Source organism: Doryrhamphus excisus, linkage group LG8 (genome assembly GCF_037039965.1).
Source record: "Doryrhamphus excisus strain RoL-2023G ecotype Guam linkage group LG8, RoL_Dexc_Guam_v1.1, whole genome shotgun sequence".
Lineage (NCBI taxonomy): Eukaryota > Metazoa > Chordata > Actinopteri > Syngnathiformes > Syngnathidae > Doryrhamphus > Doryrhamphus excisus.
In genome coordinates, this window is record NC_136364.1 from 22757010 (window position 1) to 22783818 (window position 26809).

The following is a 26809-nucleotide window of genomic DNA, read 5'->3' on the forward strand; positions in this document are numbered from 1 at the left end:
ACATTTACGTACAAGACAATTCACTAAGTATATCTGCACAACCCAATAAGAGACAGTGTAACAGCTGGTTCCCATATTGGTTACATCCATCTAAATATGAGGGAAGCGTATTAAGACGACGTCTCGTATGATGATGGATTGGATCCAACTTCAGTCAAACCTTGGTTTTGGACCACCCCCGTTTTTGTTTGATTGTTTTCAACAAAACTTTCACATATATTTTGCCTCGGTTCTCATACAATGTCTTGGTTACCATACAATGTCTTGGTTATCATACAATGTCTTGGTTACTATACAATGTCTTGGTTATCATACAATATTGGCACACCATTTTATTTTACCCTTTAGTACTTTGATAGCGTAGCTTGTTTATTCACTTGTATCACACACCCAATACTTAATCACAATATACTTAGTTTACACAGTACTACTGAGATATAAGTATGTTGCACAAGATAGTCCGTTTGCCCTGAAATCAAGTGCACAAAGATTCTCACATGTTGGTGACTTATTTAAGGACTTGTTTAAGGACTTGACTTGTTTAAGGACAAACAACCAATGTGTGGATTACAATATAAAATTGGATAGACTGTTAAATTTGTTAATAATGGCAATTATTTTGGAGATGCTCAACAGTGCATATGACCTGAGAGGACTTCAAAAATTGCAAGCCTTTGACTTGGGATTGACTTGAGTTGACTTGGATTTGACTTGAGTTGACTTGATCTGACTTGAGTTGACTTGACCTGACTTGAGTTGACTTGAACTTGCTTGCGTTGACTTGGATTTGACTCGAGTTGACTTGACCTGACTTGATCTGACTTGACCTGGCTTGACCTGACTTGACCTGACTTGACCTGACTTGACCTGACTTGAGTTGACTTGAGTTGACTTGAGTTGGCTTGAATTTGACTTGACTTGAATTGACTTGACTAGGCTTGACTTGACATGACATGAATTGAATTGACTTGCACTGACTTGACATGACATGAATTGAATTGAATTGAATTGAATTGAATTGAATTGATTTGACTCGACTCGACTCGACTTGACTTGACTTGACCTGACTTGACTTGACATGACATGACATGACATGACATGACATGACATGACATGACATGACATGACATGACATGACTTGACATGACTTGACTTGACATGACTTGACATGACTTGACATGACATGACATGACATGACATGACATGACTTGACATGACTTGCATTGACTTAACTTGGCTTGATTTGACTTGCATTGACTTGACATGAATTGACTGGAATTGACTTGACATGACATGAATTGACTTGACATGAATTGACTTGAATTGACTTGACATGACATGACATGACATGACATGACATGACATGACATGACTTGACATGACATGACTTGATTTGACTTGACTTGACTTGACATGACTTGCATTGACTTAACTTGGCTTGATTTGACTTGACATGACTTGACTTGACTTGACTTGCATTGACTTGACTTGGACTTTGACTTAAACCTGCACATCTTTAGTTTAGCTCCCGCCTCTGCGAGGTACCACTATATGTTGTGCAGGAAGTGGAAGCATAACTTTTTCCCTAAGATGGCCACCTACAGACAAATTAAAGCATACGAGGGCCACATACATTTTGAACATTAAAGATGCTCCATATGTTTTCCATATCTGTGCTATAGATGCCAAAACTATGTTTCATTCATAATGAATTCATGACACTTGATGACAGAGTGCCGATAAAAAAAACAAGTCATGTCCTAAAAATGGCCCTCAGACCACACTTTGGATACCACTGCACTAAGCGGTCCATCAGCCATGTGTAGACACACTCGCACCCGAGCATTTCATCCTGATAGCATCAAAGAACACCACCATCGCCGACCTACGATGGGGAGAATCTGCATCCAAACGATTGCTGCAATACTACAGAAATATTATGAAAACTAACCCCCCCTACAACCCCCTCCCCCGTCCCCCGCATCCTCATCTTCCTCCCTCGCACTGCATCATCTGTCCAGAGTAGTGAGAGATGGGACGGAGGGTTTAATACTCTTCCACCCCCAGCCAACCCTGGGAATGATGGATGGACGGATGGAGGAAGGAAGCAGAGGAGGACAGAAAGATTAAAGGAGAGAAGTCTGAAGGTTCATAAATCCAAAGTGGGAGACCTGGCCCGCATCACACACTAATAAGATCTGCTGGAAATCCGTGATGTGGGAGAGGGAGCCAAAGAGGAGATGGGGAGCGCTCTAATCGCATTAGATGGAATCTAATCACGGCAATAAGATGTGAATGGATGAGCGTGATTATGTAAAGGAGCGATGGCGGCACCTTGATGGAGCTCGGAGGCGTGAGGACAGGCCTCATTATTGGACGGCGGTCCTCACCGGGGACCTGGCCTTTCTCCTGGGAAGAATCCATGACAACAATGACTGACTCCTCCCTGTGGAGTTTTGTTGTCTTTGTTGAATTTTCTCAAGAAAGTTGTGCACTCTTGCATCGGTGGCGTGCGTACCTTTGTTGGCGTGCGTCTGCGTCGTACGGAGAGGTCATCGCGATGTTAAGCATCCACTGTAAAGTGGATGAAACGCAGCCGCGCAGCCGTGACCTGACTGGGATCAGATAAAGTGTTGGGTCACCTCCCTCCTCTCATCCAGGACCCCGCCAGCTTCCCCCACTTCTAACCTCCTCGTCCGCCGGGGCACATTTTTCATGGCCCGGCTGTCGGTGGGCCGTGATTGGTTGGCTCGGCAGACAGATAGCCGATAGGTTCTGATTAATAGTTGAGGCCCAAGAACTTCCTCATTGATCAACAGGACAGGCTGGGGGAGGGGGGGAGGGTGGGGAGAGAAAAAGCATGCCCCCGTCGCTCTGCAAGTACTGGCTGATAACACTGATAGTGTGTGTGTGTTTGTGTGTGTGTGTGTGTTTGTGTGTGTGTGTACCTATATATACAACAGTGCAGTGAAAACATCTTGCAGATGGATCTGTTGGGTGGTCAGAATCAGAATCAGAATGGCCTTCGGTACGAGGTACATTATTAAAAAAAAATAATAATAATAAAAATAAACTGTATTATGGAAAGCAGGAAGTGAACAAATGTAACAGTTACTGATTGTAAAAGTACCAAATGGAGGGGTAGGATTTAATAAGTTTTGCTTCTTCCTACTCCTTTTGAACGTGGAATTGGGAACTGATTATGGGATGCACGCAATTGGAATCTAGTTTGAGGCCCCCGCCTTGATATGAAAGTTTAATGTTAGTGCGGCCCGCGCAAGTTTGATATGGATGCTGTATGGTATCATGTACCCAGAAAAAATTATTAATGTTCATGTTAAAGGTTAAATAACTGTTAATAGTTATCCTCCCTATCCGTGTGGAAGTGGTAAGTTTTTGGCTATTTAAGTTGAAAGGAAATAACTCGAAGGCTACCGTTTAGGTGGCTAGCTCTCTAGTTTGCGAGTTAGCATGTGTCTCAAGACCCTGCAGTTGCGCAATATGTTGTAAATAAAAAGAGTATAAATGTGACTATAGTCGTGTTTTGTCATGTCTACAGGGCTCTAATAATGCTTTGTTCATTTTCATCTGAAAAAAATCATTTGTCTACCCACCAACTATATGTGCTTTCTTAAGTTTTTATTATTATTATTATATTTATTTATTACTGATTGATTGATTTTCTTTATTCTTGATTTGTTTATTTATTTTTCATCTTATTTTGTGTAGAAAAATAAAAAGTAAGATATTTGGGAACAGTGGAATGTTTTGTCAGAGCTTTTCTTGTAGAAAATTGGAACTAAAGCGAAGTTTAAAAAAAATTTTTTTTTAATAAATGCGTTTTTTGGGGTTTTTTCACCCAGACCCAAGCTCCAGTGGCCCCCAAGTAAATTGAGTTTGAGACCCCTGCTGTACAACAAAATGTAGTATTGCACTTGGATGAATGAATCTTATTGCCCATAAGTCCAGTATTGCACATTTTTAGCATTATTATACATAACAGTGAGGTGTATGTTTTAGTAATGCAAAAATAAGTATGTTCATTTATGGATGTTCATTGCAGGTCAGGTGTCCACGCTATAAATAGAAACATGAAACATCATAAAAGTCCAAACACAGACATGAATCATACATACTACGTTGAAGTCCTATGATGTATTTTTGCATTTGTGAGTTACTGTATGTTGGTGTGTTCATGTGTGTATGCGCCCCTCCTGCGGCTCTGGCCAGCCTCCAGTTGATTGATGATCTGCACTCCCACAGGGTCAGTGGGGTCGCGACCTCCCACTTTTGACCCCCCTACTGAGAGGTTCTCTCTCTCTCTTTCTCTCTTTCTCTCTCTCTCTCTCTCTCTTACACACACACACGAAAACAGATGGCCTCAGGACAACTGGCTGTCCGTCACCTTTCCCTACAAAGCGTCCATCCCCTCATGCTTTCCCTCCAAATTAGAAATATAACAATCTCACTCATACACTTATACTCTTATGCTTATTTTTGTTTGTTTTTAATGTCAAATGTGTGTCAAATGTGTGTGTGCGTGAGTGAGTTTTCCGTGGCTACTCCAGCTTCCTCCCACATTCCTAAAACAATCTTCAATATATTTCACATTAAAATGATGCACCTTTATTTTCTGTAATATGCATGCAGACAATATGTCAGCTATTTTCATTTCTAGTTTTAATTTACTTCGGTACAAGGTACATTATTCATTCATTCATTCATTCATTTTCTACCGCTTTCCTCACGAGGGTTGCGGGGATGCTGGAGCCTATCCCAGCTGTCTTCGGGCAAGAGGCGGGGTCCACCCTGGACTGGTGGCCAGCCAATCCCAGGGCACATATAGACAAACAACCATTCACACTCACATTCATACCTATGGACAATTTGGAGTGGCTAATTAACCTAGCATGTTTTTGGAATGTGGGAGGAAACCGGAGTACCCGGAGAAAACCCACGCATGCACGGGGAGAACATGCAAACTCCATACAGAGATGGCCGAGGGTGGAATTGGACCCTGGTCTCCTAGCTGTGAGGTCTGTGCGCTAACCACTCGTTCGCTGTGCCGCCTGGTACATTATTTAAAAAAAAACAAAACAAAAAACCTTAAACTGTATTATAGAAAGCAGGAAGTGAACAAATGTAACAGCTACTGATTGACAAAAAATTACAAAATAAAAAAAACTATATTAGGAAAGCAGGAAGTGAACAAATGTAACAGTTACTGATTGACAAAAAATTACAACGTATAAAAATTAAAAAAAATATATATTAGGAAAGCAGGAAGTGAACAAATGTAACAGTTAGTGATTGTAAAAGTACCAGATGGAGGGGTAGGATTTAATAAGCTTTGCTTCTTCCTACTCCTTTTGGACATGTGGAACTGGGAACTGATTATGGGATGCACTCAATTGGAATCTGATGCATGTTCAAATGAAATAAAACCATTACCATTACCATTACCATTACCATTACCATTACCATTACCATTACCATTACCATTACCATTACCATTACCATTACCAATTTAGAGTCCCTGGCACTTCTTATTAATGTTCATTGATATCCATATCTTCCATGCATTTCTATTTTATTAGAGGAAGTATTTTGAGCCAATAAAATATGAATGCACAGAACTACTTGAGAAAATACTAAGCCAAGTTCACATATTTTGTCTTTTGGTGTAAAATAGTGGTTTGACAGCTCATATTCCAGTTTGACAGCTCATATTCCAGTTTGACAGCTCATATTCCAGTTTGACAGCTCATATTCCATGGACCAGGTCTAAGAAACGAGCCCACATGGACCAACCAGATGCCTTCTAGTCAAAGGTTTTATGGCCAGATAAGACCGAGGTGGAGCTAATTGGCCACAATGATAACAATCTTGTTTGCAGGAGTCAAGGCATGGTGGTCGTATCGCGGTAGCATCACGCTTCCATGCACCTTCTCCAGCTTCACCTCAAATCAACAGCTGGATGGTGGACACTTGAACACAATCGTGTGTCCCAACAGGATGATCGCAAACACGCATCGAAACTGCTTCTGGTCTTCCCAAAGTCCCAAACCTCAATTCTATTGAACATTTGGACACTTGGCTTTCAGGCCATGTCTGCGTCAAGAAACTTACAAGGAGACATTCAAACCAGTAATATCGGTATATATATGTATCTTACTTTCCCCGTCCCATCCTAAGGGACTTTAGGTACCCTGGACTGGCCAGCAGTCAGCCAGAGGGTATACGTATGTACGTATATATATATTTATATACACGTATATATGTATATATATAGACCAACAAGCATCCACACTCACATTAGCACCCATCGAGTATTTACAGTCTCCAGTTAGCCCAACGTGTATGTTCCTATAGCACCAGAGAGTGAACATCCAAACTCCAAAAAGAGATGTTCCTACGGACATCAAACTCCAAACATGTTCACACAATTCCTGGTTTTGTCCAAAAATCTTTGAAAATGTTGGTGATCTCATTACACTACCCTCGGAAAAAATATTATTAATAAATAAGTCATTAAGGGCCCAAAATTCATATGAAATTCATTGCCATGATATGTATGGAAACTTCTGACGAGAACTCTACGTGTATTTGTATGTTCCTTGTCAGTGCTCAATGCTATCTGCATTATGAAATATGGGATTTTTATGTCGTTTTATTTTGTTATTATTATGAATGCATTATTGTGTTAATTATTCTTGATTGTTTTTTTTTTGAGTGTGAAGTGAATGTGAATGTGCTCCTGTGATTGGTTGGTGACCAGTCCAACGTCTACCCTGCTTTTCAGCAAAGCTGGGATAGACTCCAGCGCTCATAGAGCTGTAAAAACAGATGGATGGATGGACGGATGGGTGGACGGACGGATGCATGGATGGGTGGATGGATGGATGGACGGACGGACAAATGGGTGGGTGGGTGGATGGATGGATGGACGGACGGGTGGATGGATGGATGGAGGGACAGACGGACAGATGGATGGGTGGATGGATGGACGGATGGGTGGATGGACGGACGGATGGACAGATGGATGGACGGATGGATGGATGTGACATTTCCAGTCAGCAAATGCTGCTTGTCGCCTGAACTTGCAGGTGTCAGCAGGTTTCCTAAACACCATTAGTGTGCCTCTCATTTATATTTAGCTCAACAGTGACATCTTGTGGCTAAAGACAGGAGTTGGCCCTCTTTTAAACTTGGCCTGTGTGTGACGTCACTATGAGATAAATAAAGCGAATATAATATTTAGCAAAAGTTTGAACATGTTTTTTCCTCTTTAGCTGATTTTATTTGTCCAAAGGCAATATTTTTTTCTGGACAGACACTATGAGGGCCCAATGGTATCATTTCAAAAATATACACATAGAACAATATACACAAATATACACATAGAACAATATACACAAATATACACATAGAACAATATACACAAATATACACATAGAACAATATACACAAATATACACATAGAACAATATACACAAATATACACATAGAACAATATACACAAATTGCTACAACAAATTGCTCTTTCAAGTATTTGAAACAACTTCAACTTAGTTAATTCATTTCCGGTCCCAATGATTAGGAAACTTCCTGTTTGTTGGTGTATTGGTCTGATCTGGTTTCAACCGGTCTTGGCTCGGTGGCAGAGTGTCTCAACCAGGATGGTGACACATGATGACTATGATTGTGTGTGTGCAAGATCATGAATAGAACAGGGTGTTTATTCCAAATAAAAGGCCATGTAATTATGTGTTAGTGCTCTATTGAGAACAAGTATGTTAAATATGCTGCAGTACTTACCCAAAATAGAGTGGAACATATTCCATTCCTAACAAATAGATGGCTGAAGTGCTAAATTTCAATGTAATATTCCAAAGGATAAAATGCGATGGCTAGGGCTGAGCAAGATGGGTACTACATATTAACTTTTCATTAAAATTTAAACTTTTAATAACTACAGTATTAACTGTTTAATAATTATTATTTACAAATTTCCCCACTGAGGGACGAATAAAGGCATATCTTATCAATTATTATTGCACCGCATGCACGCCCATAATGAGGTGATGGTGCCATGACAGCAACTTTGATTCATTCAATCCTGACAAATACTTTGTGTTAGGACGTCGCCTGGCATCACCAGCAGCCAATCAGCAGCCACATCGTTAAGGGATGAATATCATCTTTAGGAAGTGGGAGGTTCTTCAGGTAGGCCATATTTCTTTTTGGTTGCAAAATCATACATCAAGGTGACATGAGAATGTTTAAAGTACATTTACTATTTGTTCACTTGGTGTGGAAGCCAAGAGTCCCGTCCATAGGTGAGGTGTTGCTTTTTAAGGTCGGAGAAGGAAAAGATTGGCTCTATCAGTTCCATGGTCTCTAAAATAAAATAAATATAAATATCATCGCAAGTCTTAAAAAATGTAACCTTGATGATGGATGGCTTCCAACATCTGGGGTGCTTTTTCTTTCAGTGGAAGAATGGAGCTTCGGGTTGTGCAGGGGCGTCAAACGACGAAACCTCCTTGAGATCCAACAGTGGCCGGCTGGATGGATGGACGGACGGCTTCCAACATAAAGAGAACCCACCTGAGATGCAGCCATCATGATCTGGGGTGCTTTTTCCTTCAGTGGAAGAATGGAGCTTCAGGTTGTGCAGGGGCGTCAAACGACGAAACCTCCTTGAGATCCAAGAGTGGCTGGATGGATGGATGGATGGACGGCTTCCAACATAAAGAGAACCCACCTGAGATGCAGCCATCATGATCTGGGGTGCTTTTTCCTTCAAGGGAAGAATGGAGCTTTAGGTTGTGCAGGGGCGTCAAACGACAAAACCTCCTTAAGATCCAACAATGGATGGATGGATGGATAGGTGGGTGGATGGACGGATGGCTTCCAAAATAAAGAGAACCCACCTGAGATGCAGCCATTGTGATCTGGGGTGCTTTTTCCTTCAGTGGAAGAATGGAGCTTCAGGTTGTGCAGGGGTGTCATATGACGAAACCTTCTTGAGATCCTACAGTGGATGGATGGACGGCTTCCAACATAAAGAGAACCCACCTGAGATGCAGCCATCATGATCTGGGGTGCTTTTTCCTTCAGTGGAAGAATGGAGCTTCAGGTTGTGCAGGGGCGTCAAACGACAAAACGACGAAAATGCCAATTCTTGAAAATGTTTAACTGGTCCGCGTATTCCCATGGTGCATATTTAGGATTGTCAGCTTTTATCTTTTGTGGAATTCGGCCATGTTTGTCCGACATTCAGTAAATGCATCAATAACATCAACAGACATTTTAAACCTTTATTTCACAGACAAGGTTCCATAAGCAGACAATACACACAATTAAGCGTTAAGCTAACATCAAATAATATTCTCCCGCCTGTTGCATCAGTAATAACATTAGTCCGGCGTCTGATCTCGGACTAAGGCTTTAACGTTTATCAAATAGCTGAAAGACATGCAAGGGGAATCGGGTACACTAAATATATTCAATGACGGACACGTCCATATTACAAAATCATCGGTGATGAGCATTAGCGTCTTATGGCTCTTGACTTCTTCAACAGTGGAGGCGGTTTAATGCCCCGGTGATGATGACTACCTCCTCTTCCTCTAAATCATGGTCTGCAGTTACGTTGTTCACAGTACCGAGCGAAAGAAGCAACAAGAGGTTCGCTTTGAAAAATAATCATTTCATGCTTGGTTGAGCCGACGGTTACTAAAGAGCACACAAACAAGTAGGAAAGAAAGGTCACCTTGACGACACATGGAGACAGTCATCTCCCCTAACAACAGTAACCGCCATGGATCCCTCCGAGGGGGGAGAGCTCCTTAAGCTACATAGAAAATCCTGGGATGTTTCCAGCAGCTCGGTATTGCATCACATGTCGGAACAAATATTTACCAGTGGAAACAGGAAGTGAAAGAAAGCGAGACGGGACGTGACATGAGCGATTAAAGTGCGATAATGATCAGATCCGCAGGCTACAGTACCCGGGGAGGTGACTGGGATGCGCCTCGTGGTGACCGACCGGTGCCGGCGCTGCTCACGCTTCGTCGCAGATAACCGTCTCCACCACGAACGTGTTCTCGAAGTGGCGAATGCGATGGCAGTCCTTCGACTCCCGCTTGTTGATGCCTGCAGGGGGGGGGGCAGTGAGCCGCATGGGGGATGGGGTCCCGTGCTAAATATCTGGCTCGTAAAACACAACATTATACTTACGTCGGTGGGAGACACGGCGGTTGAGGCGGTACGTGTCCTTCCCGTTGCAAAGGCGGGAGATGAAGGGTCCCAGCTGACGAATGTTGTGGACTTTACCGGTAACGACCATCTCTTCGTGGATGATGTAAGTCTGAGGCAAGTATGTTCCTTTCTACAAGCAACAAAAAAACAATAAGGAAATTATGAAGGAATATTACAAAAACTGGCGGCACGGTGGTCGAGTGGTTAGCACGCAGACCTCACTGCTAGGAGACCAGGGTTCAATTCCACCCTCGGCCATCTCTGTGTGGAGTTTGCATGTTCTCCCCGTTTTGTCTATATGTGCCCTGTGATTGGCTGGCCACTCGTCCAGGGTGGGTGGATCCCGCCTCTTGCCCCAAGACAGCTGGGATAGGCTCCAGCCTCCCCCGCCACCCTCGTGAGGATGACATTTAGCTCCTACGTTACATTGGTTTGTTGTTAGCGTCTTTATTTTACTAAATGTATCAAATGTCAAATTGTTATTTTTGAACTTTTTCATTAATTAATCGTGATTAATCACCATTAGTAACTATGTCTGAAATAAGCCAATTTTTACTACATTTAATTAATGGATGATTTATATGTTTATGTATTAACAGCTCCAAATGAATTGAATGTCAATCAATATTAAGGATACCAAACAAGGAGAGGATGCGTTCAATGACATTGCGTGATTTTACTTGTTTTCAGTGGATTTTATATCGTACTTATTCATTTTCTACCGCTTATCCTCACGAGGGTCGCGGGGGTGCTGGAGCCTATCCCAGCTGTCTTCAGACGAGAGAGGCGGGGTACACCCTGGACTGGTGGCCAGCCAATCACAGGGCACATATAGACAAACAACCATTCACACTCACATTCATACCTATGGACAATTTGGAGTGGCTAATTAACCTAGCATGTTTTTGGAATGTGGTAGGAAACCGGAGTACCCGGAGAAAACCCACGCATGCACGGGGAGAACATGCAAAACTCCGAGGGTGGAATTGAACCCTGGTCTCCTAGCTGTGAGGTCGGCGCGCTAAACACTCATCCACCGTGCAGCCTCCATCATACTTAAATCGTACAAATTGTACACCCGAATGAACAGTTCCGAGGTATACATTACTAAAGCCATTTTTGTGATGATCAGAGTGTCCCTGAATGCAACTCGCGTTCTTGAAATGACAACAAGGAAGTGTGCTGTTGATGCGTTCAGGTCAGAATGAAGTTAGAAAATTCTGTTGATTGTGCCTGCCGTCATTACAGTACTTGCTCTGGTGTGCAAGCATTAAGTACACACAAATAATACGTAATATACTACATATTTGTATTTATGCAACTCTGAGTGGAAAATATTTGGACACCCTTCTGTTACATTGAAAAAAACCTAATACAGTACCTGATTTTGTCCATAATGTGTCATAGAGAGTACTACCGTACCATGTAGTGGAAACGCCCACCATATCGTCGGCCATTAAAGTACACACAATACATACTCTGGGATTACCATCAGACCGTCTGTACAACCAACGAGGTACCTTGACATTAATGAGCAGCTCCCAAAGGTTGCGTGGCGGCATCACGATGGTGGTGTTGAGTTCAATGACATAGCATTTGTCCAGAGCGATGTCATGGTAGGCCGTCAACCCCTGCAAAAGACCGCTGCTTATTGCAGATGAAGATAAAGAAAAAAGATCTATAAAGTGTAGTACGCCCGCTTCAGCGTGAAGGTGAAGTTTGACAAGTCAGTAAAGATCTAAAGTTGCTTCTCACTCTGTGGAAATCATGGATGATATCAGCAGGATCGCTGCCTCCAAAGTGAGGTACGGGCACGCTGATCTTTTCATAGTTGTCTGCCAAGTAGATGCCCACGTTCTCTGCCAGTTCTTGGCGCCCACGCAGCGGTGCGTACACCGAGTCCTCGTAAACCACCTTGCAATGGAACAAGTTCTCCTCTGGCGCCTGGAGACAACACACTTCATGTCGGAATGTTCTCAAACAGAAATATTCCAAACAAACTTTTGCAGCAATGGGACTTACATGAGGTATGAAGTAGTAGCGGTACATATAGATGGAGGCAAGGACCAGACCAGCCATGAAGACAACCAGGCCAAAGGTCAGGCAGCAGAGCCCGTTGAGAGGTGACTTAGTGGGCCGCAGTGGTAGGACCAGCTCCTCTTCCTCCTGGGAAACACACAACACGCATTCCAAGTTAAAATATCAGAGTTTGGCTATATGTTCCTTCCCAGAGGATGATTAAGATATTAGCATAAAGCACGTCTCCATCTTGAAACGGCGGCCTGTGAGTTGACGTTCCCACCAATGACAACCATAATGAGGACCGCTTTCAGTGAGAGGAAATGATGACTTAGCACTTGGTTATGAAAAACGTGACAGAGATAGTGAAAACCTGTCACAGCCGCCTACAGTCTCGCAGCCCATCTGCCGGTACCACACACACACACACACACACACACACACACACTACATAGTACGCTCTTCCTCTACTACAAGCAGACATGTCTCAGTACTGCATCAAGGAGAGCAGGGCTTGGTGGATCCATTCAAGTACTGGATTTATCATATCAATGCCATGGCTGGTATCAGTAATAGTGAAATCAATATTTACCAAAAACTATGTACCAAAATTTGGTTGGCCCCAAGCTATGGAACTCTCTCCCCTCCCAAGTAAAAAAGGCCCCCAACATCGAAAACTTTAAGTCTCGTCTTAAAACCCACTTTTATTCTCTGGCTTTTAACTTGGAGTGAGTCGTATGGACTTGTGTCTTTTAGTTCTTTATTTTTATTTATTTTTTTATTATATCTTGGTAATGGTAATGGTAATGGTAATGGTTTTGTTTCATTTGAACATGCATCAGATTCCAATTGAATGCATCCCATAATCAGTTCCCAGTTCCACATGTCCAAAAGGAGTAGGAAGAAGCAAAGCTTATTAAATCCTACCCCTCCATCTGGTACTTTTACAAACACTAACTGTTACATTTGTTCACTTCCTGCTTTCATTATATAGTTTTTTATTTTTACTTTCACAGTTCCACACGTCCAAAAGGAGTAGGAAGAAGCAAAGCTTATTAAATCCTACCCCTCCATCTGGTACTTTTACAATCACTAACTGATACATTTGTTCACTTCCTGCTTTCCATAATACAGTTTTTTTTAATAATGTACCTCGTACCGAAGTAGGAGGTGATATGAGCATCCAATGCCATAATGGGTACCATAGTAAGTGTCAATATAGTGATATATATAGCACATCATGACTTTTATATATTTTTTGTACTATTTTATTTCTTATTTGATCTTTTAGTTTTGGATTAAATTCAATTTGTACCTTTATTTATTGTATTTTATTTTTACTTTTTAATAGTCTGTGCAGCACTTTGGGAACTAAATAAAAACTAAATAAAATGTGCTTATATAAATAAAGTGGATTGCAAAATTTGCAGTATCGGCTAACGCTAAGGCTGCTATTTTAGGAAATAATTTCCTAAAAACTAATAAGCTACATAATGAGTGACAGCATGACTGTTTTCCCATCAGTTGCCAACATGTGGGGTGGATCCTGCATTGATATTGGTGTTACACTCAAAATGGGAACATTTGGACACACGGGGTGCAGAAGGACAGGGACGCGACTGAGCATGTGTGAACACACACTCTTTGTGTTTTGTCATCCCAGATACTGTAAATGAATACTTTTTACTAGCTGACAACAACAATACCAAAAATTGGTCTATTCTCTCGAAAAACAAACCTCACACACATTTTACAGTAAGGGATGATGATATCTACTGCATAAGTACATCATCATCATCATCATGTGGAGGATACAGGCCGAGTAAGCAGGGATTCTGACCTCTGCAGTCGAAGTGCTGCATGCAAATGAATCTGCCATCTTGTCAGTAAAAGCTGCTGCATTTCCTCCATCCCTGCTGTACTTCAACCATCGCATTTTTGTAGCAAATCATTGGAAACGATGACTAAGCAGATCTCTGCACAATACAATAAATAGTGTTTCATGTCTACAGCACATGAAGCCATTTTGTTCTAATGGTGTTATTTATATGTGGGTTAGCTAGCACTCACAAATTGGATGGTTTGCTTTAATCAGACAGAATATGCGTGAATAGCACATGATGTTTTATTGTGAAGGTCATTATCAAGCTTAGACTTCCATATGTATGTTAGTTGAACAGGAAGTGGTGCGTTTTACTTTGAAATGAACTGGTGGTGTACGCTAAGCTATTAAGAAAACATCAATGCAGTAGCGTTTGTCATTGTAATTTATTGTAGTATCTAATAATATACATAATTAACGATTAATTCATTCAATTTTTACAATACCCAAGGGACAATAAAAAGAGCCGGGGCCCAAAATGGCCCCTGGGCCACACTTTGGACAATAAAGTCTGTGTCTTCCCACGACATCCTGAATGGAGGCGCTTTGTATGAGGAAGCCATGACAGCTTCGGATGGTTTTTGTTGTCAAGCCGATACACCGATACGGTGTCACAGTGACACACAATACACTGCTACATTGTGTTGATTAATACAACACACTACGTTGATAAATACACCATTAGCGGCATTAGTAACTCATTGCAACACAATGAAATGAACTTTAACTCACCACAGGATGAGGAATGAGGATTTCGGTCTTATCGCCGTCATTTTCTTTATCTCCTTTGTGTCCCGCGACGGGCTGGAAGGTGATTTTCACCATCGTTTCACCAGCCGTGTGTGTCTGCGTGTGAAGTGTGGAAGATTGGTGTCGGAAATAAAAAGGTTCACCTACCAGACAGGCCGCCCACCTCTCACCGCTAGTATGCTTTCTGTTGTCTCCGGCTGGGCGGATCGTGACGGATGTCCACTGTGTCGATACCAAAGAATCTTTACTAGAGCGTGATGAGATCGACGTCTTCCCCCGACACGTGCCGTGCGTATTAACTCATCCATGTTGCTCTGTATCGCTGTTAAATAAATGTAACGTGAAATGACACCTTTGATAAAAATCTAGTTATTTTTGCAAGTCATTCTCCAACTAAGGAGAGAGTTATTTCATGTTACGTTAAAGGGATAGTTAAAGGGATAGTTCAGGCTGTCTGAAGTCTAACTGGCATATTAACTACTCATAGTGAACAGCCGATACACATTTGTCAGATAATTTCCTCCTTTGTATAATCGGCGATTAACAATTCCAGTATGATATTTGTTACATGGCTATCAGCATTAATACAGAGATGATACACAATGTACCCAGTCTGACTTGCATTGCCTCCTTGCAGCCTGGTGAGGGCGCTGTTCAGTCAGTAGAAGCTTCTTTCCAACAGTGCTGTTACTTGACCCATGTATTAAATATGCTATAAAATACACTAAAATAATAAGTTACCATCAAATTAGCTTCTCATGTCTTGGTTACCTTCTTAGGCTTCCTCATCCATGAAAATGTTGGTTTTAATACTTTTGGTGCGGTGTGAACCTCAAAAGAATCATATTAATAAATTGAATTATTTTGAGGAGGGTTAAATACCTCTTTTCCATGTTTGCAGACATATGTGTACCTTGAGGCACATACTGGGTGTTTAGAAGAAAATGACCCGCTTCGCTTATTTCAAACTTTTTTTTCCTTTATTTGACTCATTGGGCTCAGGCCTTTTGACACTTCCTGAAAGTACCCCCACTTTGTACGCCGGAACCGGTGTCAAAAGCTGCATACAAGCTAGGAAGAGTTCAATGTGACAGTTGGATGTTGTTAAATGAACAATTCCAGCCCAGCATCATGAGTACAGCATCATGCACAGCCAGTGTAGGGACATGCATGTTCTATGTGCATGGAGGAGCAGTGCTGCACTGTTCCATAGTTACCTGTTTGAATAGAATAGTTCCCGTTATGTGGAGCGCCAAATCACCGCAATTCTCATCATAGGTTTGTGTGTAGTACCATAAGAACAAACCATCATGAAACAGTTCGCTATAGTCACAATTCTCGACACTCATAGTACTCAAATTATACACCATCAAGAAAAGAATGAAATGTGGCACACCGCTCCTGAGTTTACCATCAAAACAAATAGCTGAGAATGAAAGGAAAACCACAAATGTGAATTTAAGGAGTGTGGGAAAGTAACCAATTGTCAGGTGATGACTTGTAAGTGAATTAACTTTTAATTAATAAGCTAGCAAGCCCCGCTTTTCTCCGGAACTCATGTTATATTCAGCCAAAAACACGCGGACGTCCCTTTCCGATACCACCGCTTTCATTTTACGTGTACATTTTATTTAGTAGACGCGCCAACTGCGAGCTGCCCCTTTAAGTTATGTACAAGAAACCCAGCAAATCAGCAGTCAAATAAAAATGTAAAAACAATATCGTTTAGGGTTTAGAAAGTAATTTCATTACTATTAACCAGAAACTTAATGTTTAAAGTGAATACATATAATAGTATCCTATGTTAAGATTAAACAAAATCTACAAAGCAAAAAAAAAGGCATATATACATGTTCTCCCTGCTTATGAAAATAATAAAAGGGAGGACTTGGGCCTTTCCTTTCCTTTCCTTAGTTGCATCCCTCCCTCATTCCCTTGTGTATCTTCAGTGCTGGGTCATGAACAGAGCACAGCAGGTCAAAGGTGCTGTGTCATGGCATCCGAGAACCCCTCCCCCCAACCCCACCGCCACCTCACTGCTGCTGTACTGGATGAAGGCATTGATGCACCTGCATTTCACAGTCTGGTCACTGAACATGGCATCAAACGCACACGGCTCGTACCATTTCACATCACACATCACATCTTCTATATGTTGCCTGTGGTTATCGGACTGAAATGTTGACTTCCTGTCAATCTGCCTTCTTAAAGATGGATGAATGCGTTATCGGACCGCACGTGGTTTTCAAGGTGCATTAAAGCAGCAGCATCTGGTTTTCTCTTGGAACAAACGTAGTAAAAAGAAAGCAAACCAAATGTTTGCTGATGTTCCGGCAACTTCCCAAATATTTTCCTTTGTTTTTTTTTCCTGAATTCTTTGCTCAGAACAGCAGCAACTGATGTGTTTGTTAAGCAGGCGTTGCGCCGTTACGCCGTCAAGAAATGGTTGGCTCCGCCCTCCCGCTCGGCCACCCCTTTCCTCAAGCCTCCTGGGTGGCGGGCCTCTTGAGGTCCCGAATCTGTTTGACCAGGTAAGTCTTTTCGTCATTGAACTGTTCGTCCTCTGTTCTGTCGTTCTGGAACTTGCTGAGGAAGTCGATGAGCTTGCTCTGGTTCTTCAGTAGGATGTCGAGGATGGGTTGCGTCTTGTTGGGATTGGCCACAAACACCTGAAGCGGTTGGTGACATGGAGCAAGTTGATCCAGCATCAACTTAAAACAGTGGAAGTCGCTTATCTTCTGTATACTTTACCTTAAAAACATGGAAAGCCTCAAACTGGATGTTGCGACTCTTGTCGCGGAGCAAATTCATCATGAGCTTGAGATTTTCTGGCTTGCTGATGTATTTCGTCATGATGGTGAAGTTGTGCCGGTCCAGGAGCAGCTCTCCCAGTAGCTGCCGTTACACAATGAAAACATGATATTTATCAATGCAGTCCTTGTGAGGGCTCACAGAAGATGGGATGGTAAGTGCTTACCTTTAGAGACTGCCTTTTTGTCACGTAGTTTTCTGAGTGGAGCAACTTCTCATACTCACTAAAGAACTATAATATAACAAGGGAACAACACAGAACAGAAGCCGTTGAGTTCATATCATGCCAAGTAGGTGTTTCATGTCTTAATGTAATGACAACAGTGAGTTTTAATACTTTTGGTGTGGGCATGGAGGCTTTTTTTTGTCACTATACCCCTCGATTTTAATTTCCAAAAATGGTAAAATGAACCTCAAAAGAATCATATTAATAAATTGAAGGTTCTTTTGTTAGCTGGCTATTACTGAGGGCTATAGAACATATCTCTTAAATCAATTAGTTGTATTTATTTTCTCATTTTAGAATTAATCACTAAAGAAACATCTATGGTGTTGGGGTGAATTTTGACCCATATATATTAATGTCAAGAAAAGGTAGAAAAAGTGATTGTTTTCAGCAACAGAACTTTAGTATAAACTGAAATGAAAAAGCAGAACAGGTCCAGATCTTGGTTCACTGCCATTCCATTGCCATTCTTTCCATGATCCAAATTGTAAAAGTGAAATCAGCCAATCAAATGAGTGAATTCCCCTCACATGTCTGGACCTTGTTTTTCTGCTGCTATACTGGAAAAGCGGTCAAAATGAGAATCCCCTGAAGCTTCCATGATGAGAAGAGGAGCTGGTTGTCATTGTGTTGGCTAATTGTACACTTATGATTTCAGTTGTGGCTCCAAATATTGCTTTATAGTCATATTATTATTATTATTATAACCGGGTCAAAAACGACCCTTGCAATACAGTGGTCATAATTTCAACCAGATGATGAGCTTTAAATTGGAAATATACAGCATTTCTTCCCTAAATGAGCTCTGACCCACATTCTGTGTGGATCATGTTCACCCATGTCCGCCAGAAACGCAATGTAGTTCACTTACTCTTTCGTAATGTTGCTCCAGAAATTCTGCACTCAGTAGCTTGTGTCTTGTGAGGAGGTCCTAGAATTAGAAAATAAATTAAAAAAAAAACTTAATACAAATTTATAGCCAAAGCTTTGTGTTGTTCATAATTGCAGATATAGATCCAAGATCAGAGAAGGTATTCATAGAGGTGGGCTGCCCTCTGATCTTTCAAGTTATACTCACATAGGAAATCATGCTCCACAAACTGACCAATCGGTAATCAAGTAACGGTAACAACAGTAAAAGTAACAAAGATGGTACATCTCTTTGATCAGGTCTCTCAAAATATGGCTAAATGGACAATAATTATGAATGAATCGCCGCACTATAGTATGCTATCAAAATGAAGCACACTTTATTCCTTCTCTACTGTAATACACTCAGCTCACAAGACAAGTTGTTAAAATATGGATTGCAATAATTATTTGTTTACTCTCAAAGAACTACAATTCCTTTGATGTTTACGGCGCTGTACCAGAAAGTAGAAGATGCTACTGTCACAAATTTGGATGTCGAGGTCTTATGCAGAAATTGTATTTTGATCTTCGGTTTAATCAAGTGTATATTATTATAGCTTCTGCCTGGACATTAACACTGGGATAGCTGACATGCTAACATGTGAACACCATATTCCAGTAGGATTGTAAGGCTTAGAGCGTGCGGTTCCAATCTTGCCTCGCGCACTGCCACTTGCATATTATTATTATTGTATTATCATTCACACTAGCGATGCCATAGTCAGAGTCTAATAGGTTCCTGGCTGCTTTGTTCCCACAGGACGAGAAATATCCTCATACGTGACACCCCTCATGACTCCATTTACATTATTTCCCATTTTTCATATATATAGATAGATATAGTTAACTTTCCACATGTAGCCCACTTACTTTGAAAGTGGCGAATGCGTCTGAGGCGATGTCAAACGTGGACATCTCCACATATCTGAAGAATTCGTAAAACTGCTCGGACCACAGTGTGATTTTGGCCAAAGGTTCGTGTCGGATGCACTCCCTCAACATTATCCCACAGTTGAGGGCAATCTCTGGGGACTCGTACCTGCACAGAGCAGCGGTTGACAAATGATTAACCCTTCGGATAAACACACACGGTTGTACATGTTCTTATGTTGTTGCAAACTACACTCCAGATCTAAACACATTACTAATTATTACATTACTATAAATTATTCTTTTCAACAATATTGAAAACATTTATAGAATAATAATGACAGAAAAAGATGAACAATAATGTAACTCGCAAAATATAATTATCATCACAGCACCCACCTTTTGAGGGGCATTTAACATATTTACCTTATATAGTACCTTAACTATAACTGTGTATAACTGTGTGTGTATAGGGAGGTCTCCTACCCTTTAAGTAACATGAAGAGTATGTTCTGTTGGGTGCAAAGGTACTCCACCGTGGGTGTCCGGGTGCCAATCTGGCGCCTCAGGATGTTGTTGAAGATCTGAGCTACGTCTTTCTTGCCCTGTGGTAACACAAGTCAAGTTCATACATATCATGAGTGATACTGCAGACAAAAAGTTTTTTTGTAAAACACTCCTGAAGCAACAATGCATTGAATGAATAAAGTAATAAGCCTGCAATATGTCTGAGTGTGATATGCATTTCTCAACCATAAGAGGAAGAGCGTGGGAGGGTGAAAAAGGAAGTGGCAGATCACAACATTGCCACTAATGACAGAAATGCATGAGTCATGGAGTGGGCAGCTCATGCGGTTTGTGCGCATGTGACACAGACACTTGGCTTTGTTTACCCATCAACACAGATAGGGTGCCAACATTTTACTTGCTCTTCGTTGCCATGGCTTGAGTCAATACACAAAATAAATGTACAAGCTTTTTAAAAAAATAAAGCCTGTATCAATGAAAAATTGTACTACGCTAATAATTATTAACAATCAAGGACCAACAAATGGTCAAATGAATAACCATGCTTTTTGTGTCCAATTTATTCAACAAGGAAAAAAATACTGGTTTCCATTTGCAGTATTATTTGGCTTTGAAAATACTAATGGATTTTTAAAAAGGGGATCTTCCGCCATCTAGTGGCGATTCTGGTAACAACATTGGGCAGGTACCCATCCAAAAACCATGCAAGTCCAAAAATGTTGCAATTACCAACATTTCCTATTAATTTCCATTTTTTTAAAATCAAAAATCCATACGTTTTCCATACATGCTACTTTGCTGCGACGTCTTCCTCCATCGTGTCCTACCTCAAAGTCGATGAGCTGCAAGTCGGCGATCAGCGTGCTCAGCAAGCCGCTGTTGTAGAGCTCCTGGGCTAGCTGGGCCACTGCTTCAGTCTGGGGCTCTTTCTCGTTAGTTCCATACAGGATTTCCTTCATGGCCACCAGGCTCTTAGATACTTCTTCTGTGGCCTGAATAGGGAGTTGTACAAAATACATATGTGGTGCCGCATCGGCAAAATAAGAAAAAAAAAATGTCTGCCATTCTCCCTACCTTCTCAGCCTTTTTATCAGAGATGTCATGCTTTTCGAGTACCGTCATGCTGTCCTTGAGGTTCTTGACAATGTCTGTGGGCGACTTGTGGGACTTGCCAAAGGGGAACGGCATGGCGGTGGGTTACCACGAGACCTCGGGCAGCGCGCTGTCCACCTGCGTTGGAAAATATATAGATGGATCAGAAGCGTCAACAACGGAGGCGCTTGCTTTAACAGTCTTTACAAAACAACGCGTGACTGCTGTGTCCTACTCAGACGGCATGAACGTAGCACTCCACCCATGGCGACAGGTCTGAACAAGTTCCAGAATATTACAAAACAGACTAGAGGATTCAATGAAAGGTTGATTTTTGCAGATATAGCTCTTAGAAATATTCCGCACAAACATGACAGCAGGCATGTTTGTAGCGAGGCTGACAAAAATGATAACAGCAGATAAAGAACATTACATGGAGCTGCAGGGTCGAGATGGACCAACAAACATCTGTAGAACATGTGTACACATGTACGCATTGCAAGGAATATGACTCATTTATTTTTACTAATTATATATTTGTTATAGAAACAGCAGATCAGCACTGGCTATCAAGAGGAGACACGGGGAGCTGTGGAGGAACATTGATGAAAATTAATTTAATTAATTTTAATTTAATTCTATTGGCAATTTGCTCACCCGCCCTCACATTTGGAATTCTACATTGTCTACACTTCAGCTGCAAAGCCAACAACTTCTGAAACCCATCCATCTTCTATACTTACCCTCACGAGGGTATGCTGGAGCCTATCCCAGCTGTCTTTGAATGTGGAAGGAAACCGGAGAAAACGCTCACACGCACGAGGAGAACATGCAGACTCTACACAGAGAATCTAACCCAGGTCTTCCCAATCTCCTGACTGTGTGGCCTAGATGCTAACCACTTGACCACCATGCGGTCAATCAGAACAACATGGCTGCGGTATTGGATGTAATTATGTTGACCAGAGCATATATAAAGCTGTGCAGTCCTCTGGTCAATGTCAGTCAATCATTAATAACATGATGTTTACTCTGACACTTGCCTTTTTTTATTTAAAAAAAAAACACCCCCTAACTCAATTCAATTACTAGTATCATACTGTATGTTATTGACCTTCCAGATCCTTTAGCTAACCTAAAATGACAGCGTACCATGTGACCAGAGACGCACGTAACCAACAGCTGTGACAACCATATTTCACTGGCGCTGGATAACTGGTTACAAAACAAGGTGTCTTATCTACAGCGGCCCCTGGCCCACCCAGTCGCTTTGCACTCACTACTGGCAAATGTTTTCGGAACTGATAACCTTTGTCTGAAAACGACTGTCATTATTACCGAGATGGCAACCTTGATATGCACCGTAGATTTAAAAAGAACCGGTTTGGGGAGAATAAAGTCATTCACTACCATGCAATAAGATTGTTTCCCAGCACTGGAGGTGAACATTGCTCATGGGTCACCACTGGAATTACAAATACTTATCGTAGATGGACAAAATGTATGATACTGTACATGTACCATTAAGGTTATTCAGCGAAACAATTTGGTTCCAATAAAAAGCTCAGCTCAAATTGGTTGTGACCGTCAATTGCCTAACATTGGCTGACTCATGTCGACGTTGGAAAAATGGACAATAAGAAGGAATTATTGAACCTATGGCAGTTTGTAGACATAGTTTTCCTCCGTTTGTGCACACATTGGCGAAAATAAACTTTGGTCCTTTCCTGAAGCTTTGAAGGTAAGTGGCGGTTCCTTTCCTGTTGCCCCTTTATTGTTTCTACTGATTTTAACGGAACCATAAATCTGCTGTTGCAAAAAACACACAAGCGATAATGATGATGTTGACAATACTGCAACGTATGACTCCTTAGGGTCTCGCTTTTTATGTCGACAAAAGCATAAGCACAAAGTAATAGTAACAGTAATAAGACGACCATGGAGAACCAGGACTTGATGACTTGGTTGACTAAGATGGGTAGACGGCATAAACAGGGTTGTGTTAAATGGGTTCCACTATACATACATGCACGTGTGTGTGTGTGTATTAGGGGTGTCAAATGATTAAAAAAATGTTATGAATTAATCACAGCGGGCAAATTAATTAATCATGATTAATCACACTTTGCAACTGTGTGAAATATGTCCAATTTTCTTTCCGTAATTTATTACAAAGTGTGATTAATCATGATTAATTAATTTGACCACTGATTAATTCATAACATTTTTATGTACAATTTTCTTTCTGTAATTTATCACACACAGTTGCAAACTGTGATTAATCATGATTAATTAATTTGATCGCTGTGATTAATTCATAACATTTTTATGTCCGATTTTCTTTCTGTAATTTATCACACACAGTTGCAAAGTGTGACTAATCATGATTAATTAATTTGGCCACTGTGATTAATTCATAACATTTTTATGTCCAATTTCCTTTCTGTAATTTATCACACACGGTTGCAAAGTGTGATTAATCATGATTAATTAATTTGACCACTGTGATTAATTCATAACATTTTTATGTACAATTTTCTTTCTGTAATTTATCACACACAGTTGCAAGGTGTGATTAATCATGATTAATTAATTTGACCGCTGTGATTAATTCATAAAAAAATTTATGTCCGATTTTCTTTCAGTAATTTATCCCACACGGTTGCAAAGTGTGATTAATCATGATTAATTAATTTGACAGCTGTGATTAATTCATAACATTTTTTAATGTCCAATTTTCTTTCTGTCATTTATCACCAACAGCATGAGGACGCGGCCCCTCATTCATCATCCATAAAAGCCCAGCCTATCCTGGCCAACCGCTGGTTTCCATAAGGTTGCTTGATGTTAATGGTTAATAATCTGGACACACCTGAAGTTTGCCAGGTGGCCAAATCCGTCTTCCCCCACAGCTAATGCTTGTTAACACGTGGCAGCAGGCAGGCAGCCTTTCTGCTCGTGACCTGCTTCGGTATCAGTGACGTAAATAATTACCATGACGGCTGACACTTGCACCTCACTCTCCCGTCCCCCCAGTGAGCCTCGCCAGCCAGACCGAGTTTGCATCTCCGTCCTGGCTGGTGAGGCACTACAGCTATTATCATCTTGTAGGAGAAGAATAGAACAGAAAAGAGAAGCTACAGTATCGCATCAATTAACCGACTTCTCTTATGATTTCCGGGTTTTAACCAGGAAAGATTACACCATCCAGACCCAAAAACCATAGCAAACTACCAATCAGCAAATTGGCCCACCTACCCATACAATACAACAGGAAGTAGGACAGGAGCTACATCATGAACTAAGTGGTATTGATCCACAATATTTTTTTATGTAGTTGTAGTAACGGCACAGCTTCATACTAAAAGCTGTTTCTCCTATTTCTCAACAAAATAACTTAATAAAAACATATTTCATGTATACAAGTACATGCATAAAAAGGTACGTATCGATGAATTACAATACCTTTGAAAATGTATTTTGGTAGATCACATCAAAAAGTGAAACTCATATAGTCTGTAGATTAAATTTGCAAACTGTCGCTAACTTTCAACCGTGCTGCAAGTATTATATCCCACCCTCTTCTTTCTTGGAGTATGTAAATTACACCCTATGTAACACAATTATTAGTAACTTTGCTGTAAGCTAATGATAGTGATTTGGCAAAGTTTAGCTACAAACTCTTGCCTATCACGAGTGAAAACTGTTGGCGTGCGCACACAGTCATATTTAAATTTGTAAATGTGAAAAATACGGCATTTAGCGTAGTAATTGTTCTTTTAAACCACTGCTGCTAAGATATGCAAGTTTTGATTTATTTTGCTTAGGTAAAGAATAGAATTTTACACAAATATCTCAAGAAAAGATTTACATTTACTATAAACACACACATACGTACATCTCAATCGGAAAAATAACTGCTAGAACTTCTGCAATTAATTGACTTTTGACCAATACTATGTATATTATGATTGATTATGATTTGAGATACATGGCTATAAGTGTATTGTGTCATGAAACAGTTGGGGATTATTCCACCTAATGCCTACAATCACAACAGATGATTATATTTATGAATCCTTAATATAGCAGTGATACATGGGGTATAATCTAGCAGCCAGCCTTCTTATAGTGATGATGATGTGCCCTTTGACAACATGAGTTAAGCTAATCGGCGCTAATAAGTCAATAAATAACAGCTAACTGGCCATTAGGGTGGCAACATGACGCCGAGCGCCGCCCATCTGGGTCCAACCATGCCTGCTTTGTGGTGGTGTCAAGCCTGCCAACTTTGCGCCGAGCTGGCACAATGCATACTTGTTCATTGTAGCGCCAGCATTGACATGTGTGCGCCAAATACAACATGTTCATTTCTAACATCTACACATTTGCAAGCTAATGCGGCCTGTTCGGGCTTCAAATCACTGCCTACCAAATACTGTTTGTATGGTTTTTTTCTAGCAGGCTTCGACAGGCCTTCGGCTTCCAAAATTAAGTTGGCTTATTTACTCACTTATTGCATGCGTAAAAGTGTCAAAATGTGCATTTATGGCGCCTGTTTCGTATTGAAATAGCGACACTTAGCTAGCTTAGCATGCCCAGGCCTGGCAAAGGCTGCGTTTGCACCATCAACAACAGCATGCTAAACGTGGACTAAAACACGCGTGGGGTTAACGTTTAAAAAGTACCTGCGAGGCTTAAAGCTGTTAGGCGAGGTATTCGTTACACTACAATGTCATCCAAAAATACTCCCAAGATACAATCATATACTGTGTACTCATTGTAGATATACAATACAACACAATACCTCGTGAACGGCGTTTTCACTCGTTTGCCCCAATTCGTCACGGCGGTAAAAGACAACGCGAGCCCTCCTCGGAACAAAAACGGCTTTGTTTCCCTGTTCGGTCGACTCCTGTTGTTCGTACTGTGGATATTTGTGTAGCCGCCTGTCTCTCCGTGTGCCCGACTGGCAACATTAGCAGCAAAGCAGCACCGCGACTGTCACGGTCCGACTCACTAGCGCCCCCTCTGGTCGTCTGGCAGGTTGGGCGGATCATCCGAATATCGACCGTGCCGATACCAAGGGCGGTAATACCGGCGGAACGAAACTGGCATGACTAGATCGATATTTTTCTGTTGTCGTACACAGGAGGGCTTTGAGGGCAAGGAGCTAAAATATTTAGGGTCAATATTTGTTTTTGTTTCAGTATCGGTATCGTTGATAGTACCCTTGTCTGTGATTGCTATCGATCGATGCCCAAATTTGCAACATCGCCCACGTCGTCTGGTGCACGGTAAACAAATGTCCACTAGAGGGCGCCCCCGGCCCATTGCTGTGACTGGAGGGCGGTGAAGGTGTTGATATGACGGAAATTTTTTTTAAAGTCATATTATACTCATATTATAAATAAATTTGAACCATTGGGAAAATAAAGAGAATAAAACACAAC

The 26809-nt window shown here is 41.2% G+C and overlaps 2 protein-coding genes and 1 long non-coding RNA gene across 3 annotated transcripts; all 3 read right to left on the reverse strand.

The window, feature by feature from the left end:
- Positions 1-8546: 8546 nt before the first annotated feature.
- Positions 8547-8959, reverse strand: LOC144899675 (uncharacterized). Its single transcript, XR_013628017.1, has 3 exons — positions 8937-8959; positions 8768-8803; positions 8547-8646 (listed from the first exon to the last, which is right to left on the reverse strand). It is a non-coding gene; the product is annotated as an uncharacterized LOC144899675 (long non-coding RNA).
- Positions 8960-9309: 350 nt separating this feature from the next.
- On the reverse strand, positions 9310-15121 carry itm2ca (integral membrane protein 2Ca). The gene is made up of 6 exons (XM_058080783.2): positions 14900-15121; positions 12289-12432; positions 12022-12210; positions 11787-11897; positions 10246-10396; positions 9310-10161 (listed from the first exon to the last, which is right to left on the reverse strand). The coding sequence occupies exons 1-6, from the start codon at positions 14990-14992 to the stop codon at positions 10070-10072; spliced, it is 780 nt and encodes a 259-aa protein (XP_057936766.1). The 5' UTR covers positions 14993-15121; the 3' UTR covers positions 9310-10069.
- Positions 15122-15859: 738 nt separating this feature from the next.
- Positions 15860-26388, reverse strand: cab39 (calcium binding protein 39). The gene is made up of 9 exons (XM_058080275.2): positions 26164-26388; positions 21339-21494; positions 21092-21256; positions 20223-20341; positions 19737-19905; positions 18826-18885; positions 17895-17960; positions 17669-17812; positions 15860-17586 (listed from the first exon to the last, which is right to left on the reverse strand). The coding sequence occupies exons 2-9, from the start codon at positions 21450-21452 to the stop codon at positions 17398-17400; spliced, it is 1026 nt and encodes a 341-aa protein (XP_057936258.1). The 5' UTR covers positions 21453-21494; positions 26164-26388; the 3' UTR covers positions 15860-17397.
- Between the last annotated feature and the right edge of the window lie 421 nt (positions 26389-26809).